At 43.4% G+C, this 12,678-nt stretch overlaps 1 protein-coding gene across 7 annotated transcripts in view; it reads right to left on the bottom strand.

The window, feature by feature from the left end:
• Positions 1–4,008: 4,008 nt before the first annotated feature.
• CEP192 (centrosomal protein 192) overlaps positions 4,009–12,678 on the bottom strand; it is a 128,491-nt gene continuing 119,821 nt past the window's right edge. For 4 of the 7 annotated variants that reach the window (XM_044243663.1, XM_044243667.1, XM_044243665.1 and 1 more), the window contains 3 exons: positions 10,973–11,102; positions 10,424–10,482; positions 4,009–4,458 (listed from right to left, as the gene is read on the bottom strand). In XM_044243663.1, coding sequence (XP_044099598.1) covers positions 4,317–4,458; positions 10,424–10,482; positions 10,973–11,102 — 331 coding nt within the window. In that variant the 3' untranslated portion in view covers positions 4,009–4,316. Of the gene's footprint in view, positions 4,459–10,423; positions 10,483–10,972; positions 11,103–12,678 lie in introns of those variants that run through there. The other 3 variants (XM_044243664.1, XM_044243668.1, XM_044243669.1) reach the window with 2 other exon arrangements.

Genomic DNA, 12,678 nt, shown 5'->3' with positions numbered 1-12,678 from the left:
TGGTTTTCTTTTTCAACATTCCTCTGGCTATTCGGGGTCTTTTCTGGTTCCATACAAATTTTAGGATTATTTGTTCCAGCTCTGTGAAGAATGTAGATGGTAGTTTGAAAGGGATTGCATTGGGGGCGCCTGGGTGGCTCAGTGGGTTAAGCCTCTGCCTTCGGCTCAGGTCATGATCCCAGAGTCCTGGGATCAAGCCCCACATCGGGCTCTCTGTGCTGCAGGGAGCCTGCTTCCCTCTTGCATTGAATGTGTAGATCACTCTGGGTAGCATAGACATTTTGACAATATTTGTTCTTCCAATCCATGAATATGGAAAGTTTTTCCGTTTCTTTGGGTCTTTCCTCAATTTCTTTCATAAGCATTCTGTAGTTTTTAGAGTGGGGATCCTTTATCTCTTTGGTTGGGTTTATTCCTAAGTTATGGCTTTCGGTGCAATTGTAAACGGGATCTATTCCTCAAATTTCTCTATCTTCTGTCTCATTGTTTGTGTACAGAAATGCAACTGAAAACCATCTCTGAGTTTAACTGAAGACTAAAAACAGATGCCCTCTTACCTAGTCTCATTTCTGGACTAATTAAATCAGTAATGATGCACATTAATCATCCCTGAATCCTCCGGAACTTCTTGCCTGCTAAAATATCTTCCCTGGCTGAGAAGCACGACTGTATGTCAAATGTGCTAATAATCTGTGATCTCAGGGTTGCTTTACAACCAAGGGGAATCAAACTTTTAAAGACATATACCAATGTTAAAATTTCTCTAATTACCGCAAGAACAGTTTCTATTATCTTCAATTAGGCACCCAAGTCAGAAAAACCAAGGTTTGGATTCCAGCCCTGGCCTATAGTCTGAGCCTGAGTTTGCTCATCCACGCCAGGCTATTGGGGCCATCCTGCCCTCCTGAGGCTCAGCACCACCCACAGCCTGCTACCGATGCACCAGTCTGTTCCCAGATACAGTTACAGGTAACCAGAGACTACAGCAGGATAAAGGCCTCTGACCCTCTCTCTCTCAGGCCTCCCTGTCAAGAAAGTGTCTGTCTCTATGAAGCTGATGAGAATTAAGGGGGACAGTGCATAGAGGGCACTTGAGATACTACCTGCCACATAGGAAGCACTCAATTAATGTTCACTTATTATGGTGAGGAACGACCTACCAGAGACGGGTGAGAAACTAGGTAAGAAATCTTCGGGGAACCCTGGGATGATGTTTACTGGGGCTGGTGAGAAGCATGGCTGGGCTTTTGGGTCAGGACAGTGTGCAGAGAACCTTCCAGAATGAGGAATGCGGTCAGTCATATCATACATACATGGGGCTGACCAGGTCTGGGGATGTAGGGATCAGGATGGGAGCCCAGGCCTGTGGTCACACAGAGCTGGCATTCCTGAGGGAGACAAGTAGACTAGTCAACAAGTATATAAGAAAGAGACAGGGTTGTAATGTGAAGCAAGAAGTGTGATGTGAGATAGTTAGGGAGGACTCTCCTGGACACAGTGGTCGGGAAAGGTCCCCCTTGAGGAGGGGAGGAAGTAGCCATGCCAAGATCTGGGGAAGAACTTTAGAGGCCAATTGTCCAGCAGGCAAGAAGGCCCTAGTGACTGAGCCAAAAAACAAAGGCCACAGAGCTGGTGCAAAGTGGTTGGAGAGTGGATGAGGCCTCAGGGGAGGCAGAGAGGCCAGAGGACCAGTAACCTCCTAGGCCAACAAGGGAGTGAGTGTGGACTCAGACCACGTGTCATGGAACTATGTATTTTAGGCAGGGGAGCCTTGGCTCTGGTCTACATTTTTATCAATGTAACTCTGCCTGCTGGTGAAGGGCTTCCTGAGGCAGGAGCACAAGCAGCAGTGTGGCGAGAGGACCATGGCAGCAGGATGAGAGTGAGGATGGTGGCCTCGGCTATGGTGGCCACCCCTGGACAGACTGAAAGAGTTCTGTGAGACACGTTCAGTACAGTTGATGGGGACGAGGTAAAACACCCAAACCTACGGTTTTAGCTAAGAAATTGGATGGAGAGTGAGGACATCTGTGGAGACGAGGAAAGCTGGAGAGAACATCTTTGAGGTAGGGAAGGAATCCAAAGTTTGAGATGTCTATTCGAGAACCACCTGGAAATGTCCAGCTGAGTTTGAAGCTCAGAGGAGAGGGTAAGACTCAAGCTTTCGATCTGGGAAGGAATGGGAAAGAAGGGGGACCAGCTTCTATGGAAAGCTAATTAGGGAAAGTAGATATGGTAACTTTGCCTATCAGATGCTCTTCCACACTGCAGATCACAGCGAAGAGAGCCAGTGGTCACAGCTGCTTTATGGCAATGACTGGCTACAGTCAATCACTGGTTCACGTTCAACTGCTCTCGAAACTCCAAGCATCCAGCTTCCAAAACACAGAGGTACAGGAAGAAATGAATATCCATAAAGGCATATGGTCTACAGGAGAGTCATTTAAAGTTTTTTGTTTGCTTAACCACCCCTCCCACCCCCTTTCCACCCCCTTTTTTTTTTTACCTCCTGAGTATAATCTAAAAGGCAGAGTGATCGCTAAAAGGCAGAGTGATCGTTCCACAGAAATGTAACAACCCTGAGAAATTGAAAGACCATGGCAAACACTTTTTAAAAAGCAACACTGGGGCACCTGGGTGGCTCATTTGGTGAACGCATGAAGTCACCCACATTTGATGTATGAAATCCAAATTGGAGTAGGGTAGTATCAGTAACAGCAACAACTGTTTAACTTGTGTTAAAATATGATGTTTTTATTATTTTCTATTTTATAAAATGTTTTTATATTATCTTATAAAATGTTAAAAAATATGTTTTTATAAATTTGGGTTTTTTAAAAGATTTTATTCATTTCTTTAACAGAGAGAGAGAGAAACAGCGAGAAAGAGAACACAAGCAGGGGCAGAGGGAGAGGAAGAAGGTTTCCTGATGCGGGGCTCAATCTCAGGACCCCAGGATCACAACCTGAGCCAAAGGCAGACACTTAACAACTGAGCCACCCAGGTGCCCCTATAAATTTGATTTCTAAGAAAGAACTTCTAAGCAAGAGAAAATAAGGTAGAAGAATAAAGAAGAAAATTATTTTTAAAGATTTATTTTTTATATAGAGAAAAAGTGTGTGCAAGTGGGGGGAGGGGCAGAGGGAGAGAGAGAATCTCAAGCAGAGCGCCATACTTGATGTGGGGCTTGATTTCATGACCTGAGCTGAAACCAACTAAGAGTTGGACACCTAACCGACTGAGCCTCCCAGGAGCCAATCCCCCGTTCTAAGGATGTATTGATTTCAGAGAGAAAAGAAATCTGTTTTTCTAGCTCCAGCTTACCATCACTGGTTCCAAACTACTGCAGACTGATGCCATCCAGGAAGCTTCTTGCATGTTCCAGTCTTTCTGCTCCATCAATAATATCCACTTGTGATGACCCCAAGCCACCACACAACTGCTCACAATCTGGGATTTTGCTGCTCCCAACAACATGGCTGTTAGCTGGGGCTCAGGAACTTTGTCAGGAGACTTAACAGTAATGGTTGAGAAGCAATTCATCATCATGGTCTTCCTGGGTAAAACCAAGTCTGTGTCACGCCTTCTCCACCTCACAGCTCAAGATGCCACAATAGGGTACTTCTGCCCCCTCGGCAACTCACGGGCTCTCCACCAGCACCTGCTTGTGGAGCCTTCCTTCTATGAAGGATTCTGGAGCAGCTGTCCCATTTAACTTTAATTACAATAAATGCTATTTTAAACTACATCAACCTCTCCAATGTATTTGCAGAGAATATGAATTCCCCTACTTTGGAGAAAATCATTTTCTTTAAAAGTACACTTTCTTTCTAGTCTGGGCAATTAGCTAAAAGACAGAAGGACCAGAGAAGGGATTTCTTAGAGGAAAGGAAACTGTGTAATGGAGGAAAAAAAAACCCCACAAAATAGACCCAGCAGCTTGAGAAAATAATTAGCAGAATAAAGCAATATTCTGATTTCTGTAAGACATCATATAAAAAAGACAGGTTCAGTGGAAATTACATTTATTTCTGGGTATACCACATTAAAATATACACTGTATTTGTTCAGAGTATCATAATCAATGCAAAAATAGAATTCTCTTCTCCTCCATAAAAAAGTTAAGTACAATACTGTAGGCTACATACATGATATTTTAATTGGGTCTTCAGTATTAGCTTCTCAAGACAAACAAACCAAAATCTAGTTATACATATCAAGTCAATCTTACAAAATATATACAAAAGAATATCGTAGTGTAAAAAAACAAAGTTACCAAAATATAACTTATGTAATTTACTTTACACAAAAGGTATCTAGTTAACTTTTTCAAGAGCTTCACCCATTAGTCGAATAGCAACACTCTTGCCTTCATCTGTTTGGATAACAAGCAAAGCTTCAAATTTGCCCACTGCCTTTGGTCTGAACTGCACAGGCATGTTGATGTAATGTTGGGCTCTGTAAAGAGAAAGGAAAGGTCACTGGCCTGAAGCTCCAACAGCACGAGCATCCCCTGCCACATTCCTAAGCACGATGCATAGCAAAGCGTGCAGTCGGTTTTCGTGAAAGAACTTAGTATTGTTACGTTCCATTTAAATTGGGTTCTCATTTCTTTGATGCTATTACTAAGAAACTGGCCGAGAAGAGGATAATCTAAAATCAGATTTAAAGAGTATTGCATATATATTCCTGGCTACCCAACAGAAGAAGGGAGAGGAGAGGTCTGTCCTATTGTGTATGGAACTCTGGGTTCTGTCTGCAGAGACGACACCTGACCTATCCTGCCCGTCTTCCCCCAGCAGCATACTCAACAGGAAGGAAGTAAACCAACCTGTCCCATGCCCACCAGTACCAGGGCAGGGCTGTATAGGTTCTGCTTCAGAACCGTTAGGAACTTTTATAAAAAATTTTCTTGGAAATTTCAGATTATGTTGGACCCTTGAACAACACAGGTTTGAACTGAGCAGTCTGCTTACCTGAGGATTTTTTTTTTCTCAAAAAAGTGTAGTACTATAAATGTTATTTTCTCTGATTTTCTTGATCACATTTTCCTTTCTCTGCCTTATTGTAAGAATATAGTACATAACACACATATGAAAATATATTAACTGACTGCTATTGGGAAGGCTTCTGGCCAACAGTAGACCATTACGAGTTAAGTTTTGGGGGGGGGTCAAAAGTAATACATAGATTTCCCACTGCATGAAGGTCGGTGCCCCTAACCCTCACATTGTTCAAAGGTCAACTATATCTAGAGGCAGGTAATGAGCACCCTGTGTTTAAGATTATTATGTTGGGGGCCTGGGTGGCTCAGTTGGTTGAGCATCTGCCTTTTGATTTTGGCTTGGGTCATGATCTCAGGGTCATGAGATTGAGCCCTGTGTCAGGCTCCACACTTGGCAGCGAGTATGCTTGAGATTCTTTTTTTTTTTTTTTAAGTCAATTTTTTATTTTTTTAAATTTATTTATTTGACACAAAGAGAGATCACAAGTTGGCAGAGAGGCAGGCGGGGGTGGGGGGAGCTGGGGTGGGAAGCAGGCTCCCTGTCAAGCAGAGAGCCCAATGTGGGGCTCAATTCCAGGACCCTGAGACCATGACCTGAGCTGAAGGCAGAGGCTTAACCCACTGAGCCACCCAGGTGCCCCTCTGCTTGAGATTCTGACCCTCTCCATCTCCCTTTGCCCCTTTTCCTGCTCACACATACCTTCTCTCTGAAAAGTAAGTTTTTTTTTAAAAAAGTATTATGTTGGGAAGTTTTTGTTCATAAAACTAGGTCCCAAGAAATTCACAAATAAACCTTTATTCCCATGATGAATGAGACCACAAATATTTTACCACCCACTATATTTCCTGATAAAACTCAGTACAGTGTAGCTTTTGGGTGTACAACTGTAGTGGGCTAGAAATTTAGAAAACAGTTTTAGTATTTCAAAGCCCTTTCCCTGGATATTTAAAAGCAGAATTTTTAAAATGTAAGCACACACACACAGTTTTTAAAAGTCTGGGTTATTTTCCCCAAATGCATTATATCCTAATTTCCTGTATCAAAGCTAATGTGTCTTTTTATTTTTTACTATTTTTTAAGCTTTTATTTATTTGACAGAGAGAGAGAGAGAGAAAGAGAGAGAGAGAGAGATCACAAGTAGGCAGAGAGGCAGGCAGAGAGGGAGCGTGAAGCAGGCTCCCTGCTGAGCAGAGAGCCCAATGCGGGGCTCGATCTCAGGATCCTGAGATCATGACCTGAGCTGAAGGCAGAGGCTTTAACCCACTGAGCCATCACCCAGGCGCCCCTAATGTGCCTTTTTATTTTTTTATTTTATTTTTTATTTTTTTTTTGACAGACAGAGATCACAAGCAGACAGAGAGGCAAGCAGAGAGAGAGGAAGCAGAGTCCCTGCTAAGCAGAGAGCCCGATGTGGGGCTCCATCCCAGGACCCTGAGATCATGACCTGAGTCGAAGGCAGAGGCTTTAACCAACTGAGCCACCCAGGTTCCCCCTAATGTGCCTTTTTAAAAATGGTACCTAGTACTTAGCACTGACAGACTACTATTTTATCTTTCATGTTGCATTTCAGTACCCAGAACAATGTACAATTTGCCAACTTAAGAGGCACAAGTTATAACATAAGTTATAAGTAACTTATGAATTACAAAAATAAAGTATCCTGAAACAAATCTGACAGACCCATCATTAACAAATTTTAATACGGAATATAGAACTGTTCTATATTCAGCTGAGAACGTGTTTTTGGATTTACAGATACTCTGAATAAACTACAATGTAATTTAGAAAGAACTGTGAATTTAATCAGCTCTAGAACACTACATGATGGATGTTTTAAACACAGTACCTTGTACTATTATCTCTTTAACCTCTCCCTCTTACACACACACACACACACACACACACACACACTCTTAAAAGGGAAAAGGCAGAGTAAAGTATGCTGTAGCCAGAGGAAAGGTCTCATTCAAAATCCCTCACTAGCTGAAGACTAACGTTAGAGCAAAGACACAGCCAAGAGGGAGGCAGGAGCTATGGTAGAGCACTCTAAACCACATCCTTAACTACATGCCCCCATCTACAGAACCTACAAAGTATATAAACCAGGTTTCTTCCTTTTTTTTTTAATTGTAAAGGAATACTCTGTGTAGGGCCCCGTTAGCACAGTCAAGATACCATCATTACCAAAGAAAGTGAAAAGGAGACAAACTCCTTGGCTCCTGCGTGTTGGTAAGAATGATGGCTCAATGACAGTGCTGTCCCTGGCTGTGACTTCCCCCTGGGATGACCCAGCAGGGTCTGGCAGCTCAGCAGCAGGAGCTGGCCAGGATGCTGGGTGCATGCAGACGTGGGCACAGGAGATGCGAAATGTATTCCAATAATGTCTCAGCAGATTAGACTCGAATAGAACAATAGGTGAGCAGAAAGAATGCTTTTCCGGGCTAAGTGGGAACATAAACGAATTCTTTTTACAGAGCTAGGATGGAAATGATCACCTGGAACCCCAAAAACAAACTTTACAAAAAACTGACAGTCAGGGTTTCCTTCCCCTATTACCTTCTTTATAATCTACTGCTTTAAGGGGGCTATATCCCCAACATACTTCCATGCTCCCCACCTCTGAACTAGGAAAAACCTCTGTGGCCTCCGGAGGAAGTTCTCCTACTTCTGTGGCATATCCCAAAGGCCTCAGGCCACTTTCACAGTTCAGTGTGAGAACTTACGCCAAGCAGCCCTGTCAGGCCTCACAAATGCCCTGGGGAAGGAGCCTATCCAGAGGGAGGCACGGATCACCTCAGGTTCTCTACGGATGACTAAAGTCACAGTATTACTCTGGAGTTCATGGTGTCGTAGAGCAGAAAGTGATCAATGAACAAAAACATCACTAATGCAAAGCTGGGAACTGCTTCTCAGATTCTGAGAACAGATTCCGTTCCACCTGCCGAGGCAAGCTAACCATTACTCTGAACCAGCATTTGTATTTCATGAGCCCCTGTGCAAAGTCAAAGTGGGAGAAACACAAAAGCACTAACCATTACAGTAAGAACAGGCAGCACTATTTCAGTTTTGTGGTAAAAATTTTCAAGTGAGGGGCGCCTGGGTGGCTCAGTGGGTTAAGGCCTCTGCCTTTGGCTCGGGTCATGATCTCAGGGTCCTGGGATCGAGCCCTGTGTTGGGCTCTCTGCTCAGCAGGGAGCCTGCTTCCCTTCCCCTCTCTCTGCCTGCCTCTCCACCTACTTGTAATCTCTGTCTGTCAAATAAATAAATAAAATCTAAAAAAAAATAAAAAAAAAAAATTTTTCAAGTGAGATACTGTAGCAAAGTTTTGCTTCCTCTCCAAAGCTGAAAGAAGTTGTTCTCAAGTACAAAGAAGCCAGCTTTTCTGCTGAACTTTATGTAAAATTTCAGCCTATGGAGGGGTCTTGAGGGAAGTTTTCTGTGACCTGGGGTTTACTTCACTTGGTCTTCTTACTCATGTGTTTCGCAGTGCCCACCTACAGTAACACACAGGCTAACATCAGCAGTCCTCGATCAGTCGGGCAAAGCCTCATTAACTGGAGGCCCACAGGCTGCTGGGAGTCAAGGACTCAAGACTGCAGAAACTCGAAAATGTGCAGCTACTGGTATTTTACAACTTAGGGCCTTTCTCTTCCACGTGGCTGTTGAAGGGATTAAAGGAAAAGCATGGACACAAAAACATGGCATTCCATTAAAATCCACGGGGTTGGTCCTGACGGACCTCACCAGGGATGCTGGCTGAAAGGAAGGCATTGTCAGTAACACCGAGATGCTACCACCTCCCGAGTGCCCCCAAGGGCTAGAGGCTAACACCAGCACATCGCTTATGTCCTTCTCCTAATGAACCCGGGCTGCCAGGAGCGCGGTCTTCTCTTACAAATCAGGAAACCGAGGCTTAGAGAGATGAAGCCTATGATAACTTTCTAGATACATTCACTATTTGGTTTGCACAGCTTGTGCTCCTAGGTCAGGCGCTGAGAGGCAAAGGAAGTGCTGGACCCTCAAGTACATGAACAGCAGATTTTACAGTCCAGAGGCTGGGAGGGGAAGTAGAAGAGGTGAAGAGAGAAAAGAGAAAAGAGGAGAAGGAACAGGCCTCCCCTGACAGCATCTTTTTGGTATCTAGAGATACAGGTAACCTTCCAGAGTGTGGCTCTGCTAGTCTTAGAGCCTCAAAGGCAGTCCTAGAATGTTCACAGGGTGACCCAAGTTTTCATGGAACATAACATGTTTTTGGAATCACCTAATACTAAAATAAAAGAGTTTATAATTAATTAAATGGCTTAAAGATTCAAAGATGGAGATAAAATTATTCTTCAGTGTTAAGTCTGACAGAACACTACTGTTAAAATACTAGGTAACAGTGACAACCCAGTTTGAGATTTCAATCTAAATGTAGATCCTAGGGGCGCCTGGGTGGCTCAGTGGGTTAAGCCACTGCCTTCGGCTCAGGTCATGATCTCAGGGTCCTGGGATCGAGTCCCACATCGGGCTCTCTGCTCGGCAGGGAGCCTGCTTCCCTCTCTCTCTCTCTCTGCCTGACTCTCCATCTACTTGTGATCGCTCTCTGTCAAATAAACAAATAAAATCTTTAAAAATAAATAAATAAATATAGATCCTACGGGGGGAAAAAAATAAATGAAGATCATATGGAAAACAAAAAGTGGGAAGAGTGACAAGAGAAAAAGGACCTGGTTTAAGAAGTATAGGATATTTCAGGGCAGCCGGGTGCTCAGTTGGTTAAGCGTCTGCCTTCAGTTCAGGTCATGATCCCTGGGTCCTGGGATGGAGCCCCACATCAGGTTTCCTGCTCTGTGGGGAACCTGCTTCTCCCTGTCTCTCTGCCCCTCCCCCTGGCTTGTGTACTCTCTCTCTCAAATAAATAAATAAAATCTTTAAAAAAAAAAAAAAAAAGGGATGAAGTACAGGGTATTTGAAGAATGACAACCAGAAAAATATCACAATAAAAGTTTTCCTAATTAAGCTGGGACAGTTTTGTCCCAATTACTGAAAATTCAACTTCCTGATCCTTAGCACAGTAAGAATAACATTTAAAGAAATTATTCTAAATCACAAGATAATTAATGTTTTATGTATGTATGTGATGGACAAAATACCGGGTAACAGGAATCATGTGCTAAATCCAAAACATCCCACAGAGTTTGGGTCGCTACATAGTAAAGCACACTTGTGGGCAATCATAAAATGCTTTCCTGGCAGGTTCCTCAGCATTTATTAAAATTTATGACAAGGAATGCTCTGTGGTGCTGGTGATGGAGATGATGGGCTATAATGGACGGGGGAGAGCTCACAAGGCCCAACTCTCAGGAGAAATTCTGAAGTCCTGAAAATGAAGTCCTGCACTCGAATGAGAACATTTTGATTTATGATAAACTCACCTCAAAGAATATTTTGAATGTTTGACGTAGAAAGGCTCTCTAGGACTTAAAAACTTGAGCTGGAATTTAATATGAAACACTTTATTAAATTATGTAAGTTAGACATTTGAGCATATGTAAACATACCATGCATTTCTTTAATTAAAGGTATTTAGTAAATTTAAGTATAGCCACAAAATTAGGTAAGACAATAAATCCTCATGAAAACACATTTAAAATAATTTTAATATGAATTTACTCTAGTTCTGACTAGAGTAAATGTTATCCAGAAATATGTTGGTGTCAATCAGTACAGAAGAAAAAGAAAACAAGAGAAAAAATTTAAAAATGAAAATATGAAAACAAATGCCAAATATTTTCAATTTTCAGATAAAGGGTCACGAACTCCTCATGAGTTACTTTTCAAATACAGCATAAAGCATTTAAAAAATTAATCATTAAAACTTAAGTATAATTTATAAAACAAGCTTCTAAATTATCAGGAAAATATTTATTAAATAATTGAATACATCCATCTTCCCAAAACCCACAGTACTATTTCCAACTTACAGAGTGCATAATGAAAGAATTATTTCGCAAGTTGACTTTCAACGTCCTTGACTCCCCAACCCTAGTAGGCAGAAACTGATACACATCTTCTGGGGCATAAACTCCACGGTGCGTCAAGTCAAGCTGTCTGCTTTGGAAACAGGTTTAAAAGTCAACTATTTAAAATCCAGAGTAATTTAAACAATTTACATATATTCGACAAGGAAGTGTTTTGTGTTTCGATTTGTATTTTCTCTCACAGCTCACAGGAAATTAGTTCTGTAATGGCAACTTCACTAATCCCTATGAAGACAGAACGCGCAGCACAGTTCTCTGATAAGGTGCAGGGTGGGCTGCTGCGCGGACAGGACACAGATTACAGCACCACCTCTGCCCCCCTTCTCCCCGGGGCCTGGGTCTCCGCTCGCCTCTGGCCCATGTGCACGCGGGTGCTCCTGTCACCTTAGTTCACCTCACCCAGAGCACTCCCAGCGCAGTCCGCTGGACACTCTTCATTTGTCCGGACAGACTACCCTGACAGTGGAACACAAGCTCTGGCCTCTCAGCAGCATTTGACGGCAGCGATGCAGACGCCAGGCTCAGTCTGTGCTGGCTCATCCCCTCACTGCCCCTGCTGCTGTCCCCTGTGGCTTGGCCCCGGACACCTCTAACTGCTCTCGCTGCAGTCTCCCTAGAAATCCCAGCTCAGTGAACCAGCAAGCCCGCCCCGTGTGACTCCCAGATCCACAGCTCAGCTCACTATGAGCTGCTGGGAACATGCCTGTCACCACACAGTGATCTGATGCCACAAATCTGGATTAAACCCGGGATCCTTCTTCTCAGACCTGACCCTCCACTTGTATTTCTGTCTGGGAGCCAACTCTGATCCCCTTTCTCTCTCAAGCCCCCTTACTGAACCCATTCACTGAATCCTTCAAATTTCCTTCCTATACACCTCCCAAATCTGTCCATTTCTCATCATCTTCCTGGACACTGCTTTAGTCCTGGACTACTTACATAGCCTCCAACTTGTTTTGCCATATATATTCTTGCCTCCTTCTCAATCAGACTGTACCACAGCCAGAGGATTTTTCTATAAATACTCAAATCTGATCACGTCATTCATGGCTTCCAACAGCTTCCCAGATAAACCCCAAATTAATATCTACCATGCGAGGCCCTGCACAGTCTGCCTCTGCCCACCAGCCCCCTGGCCTCACCTCACACTACTCTCCCTCCATCTGGGCTCTAGGCCTGGATGCTGCCTTTGGTTCCTCAAGGGCCAACGATCCCCACGATCCCCACTACCTGGTCCTTACAAAGTCAGGAACTTCTCCTATGCTCGTCACGTCCGTCATTTCCACTTATCCTCCTCAACTTAAAGGTCCCATTTCGGGGAGACTCCTCCCAGGTATCACACATCAAGCTCTCTCTGTCATGTTTGCCTTGTTTCCCATTTCCTTCCTTCCAGTCCTTTCCACAGGTTGTAATCAAGCCTGTTAGTGAGACTATCTGTGATGTGGCTCCTTCTCTAGGAGGTAAAGCCCCTGGAGACAAGGACTAGGGCAGTTCTGCCTCCACTACCCAGTACATGGTGTGTGCTCCGTAAAGACGAGATGAACAAAAGAGTACGTAGCAAAAGAGTGTGGTTAGAACACATAATCTTTAAAGGAGCCTCAATGCTTACAAAATGTTTACAAAACTCCCATTAGAAAATAAATAACAAC

This window comes from Neovison vison, chromosome 3 (genome assembly GCF_020171115.1).
Source record: "Neovison vison isolate M4711 chromosome 3, ASM_NN_V1, whole genome shotgun sequence".
Classification (NCBI taxonomy): domain Eukaryota; kingdom Metazoa; phylum Chordata; class Mammalia; order Carnivora; family Mustelidae; genus Neogale; species Neogale vison.
The sequence above is the reverse complement of the archived record's forward strand: the minus strand, read 5'-3'. Positions and strand labels throughout refer to the sequence as shown.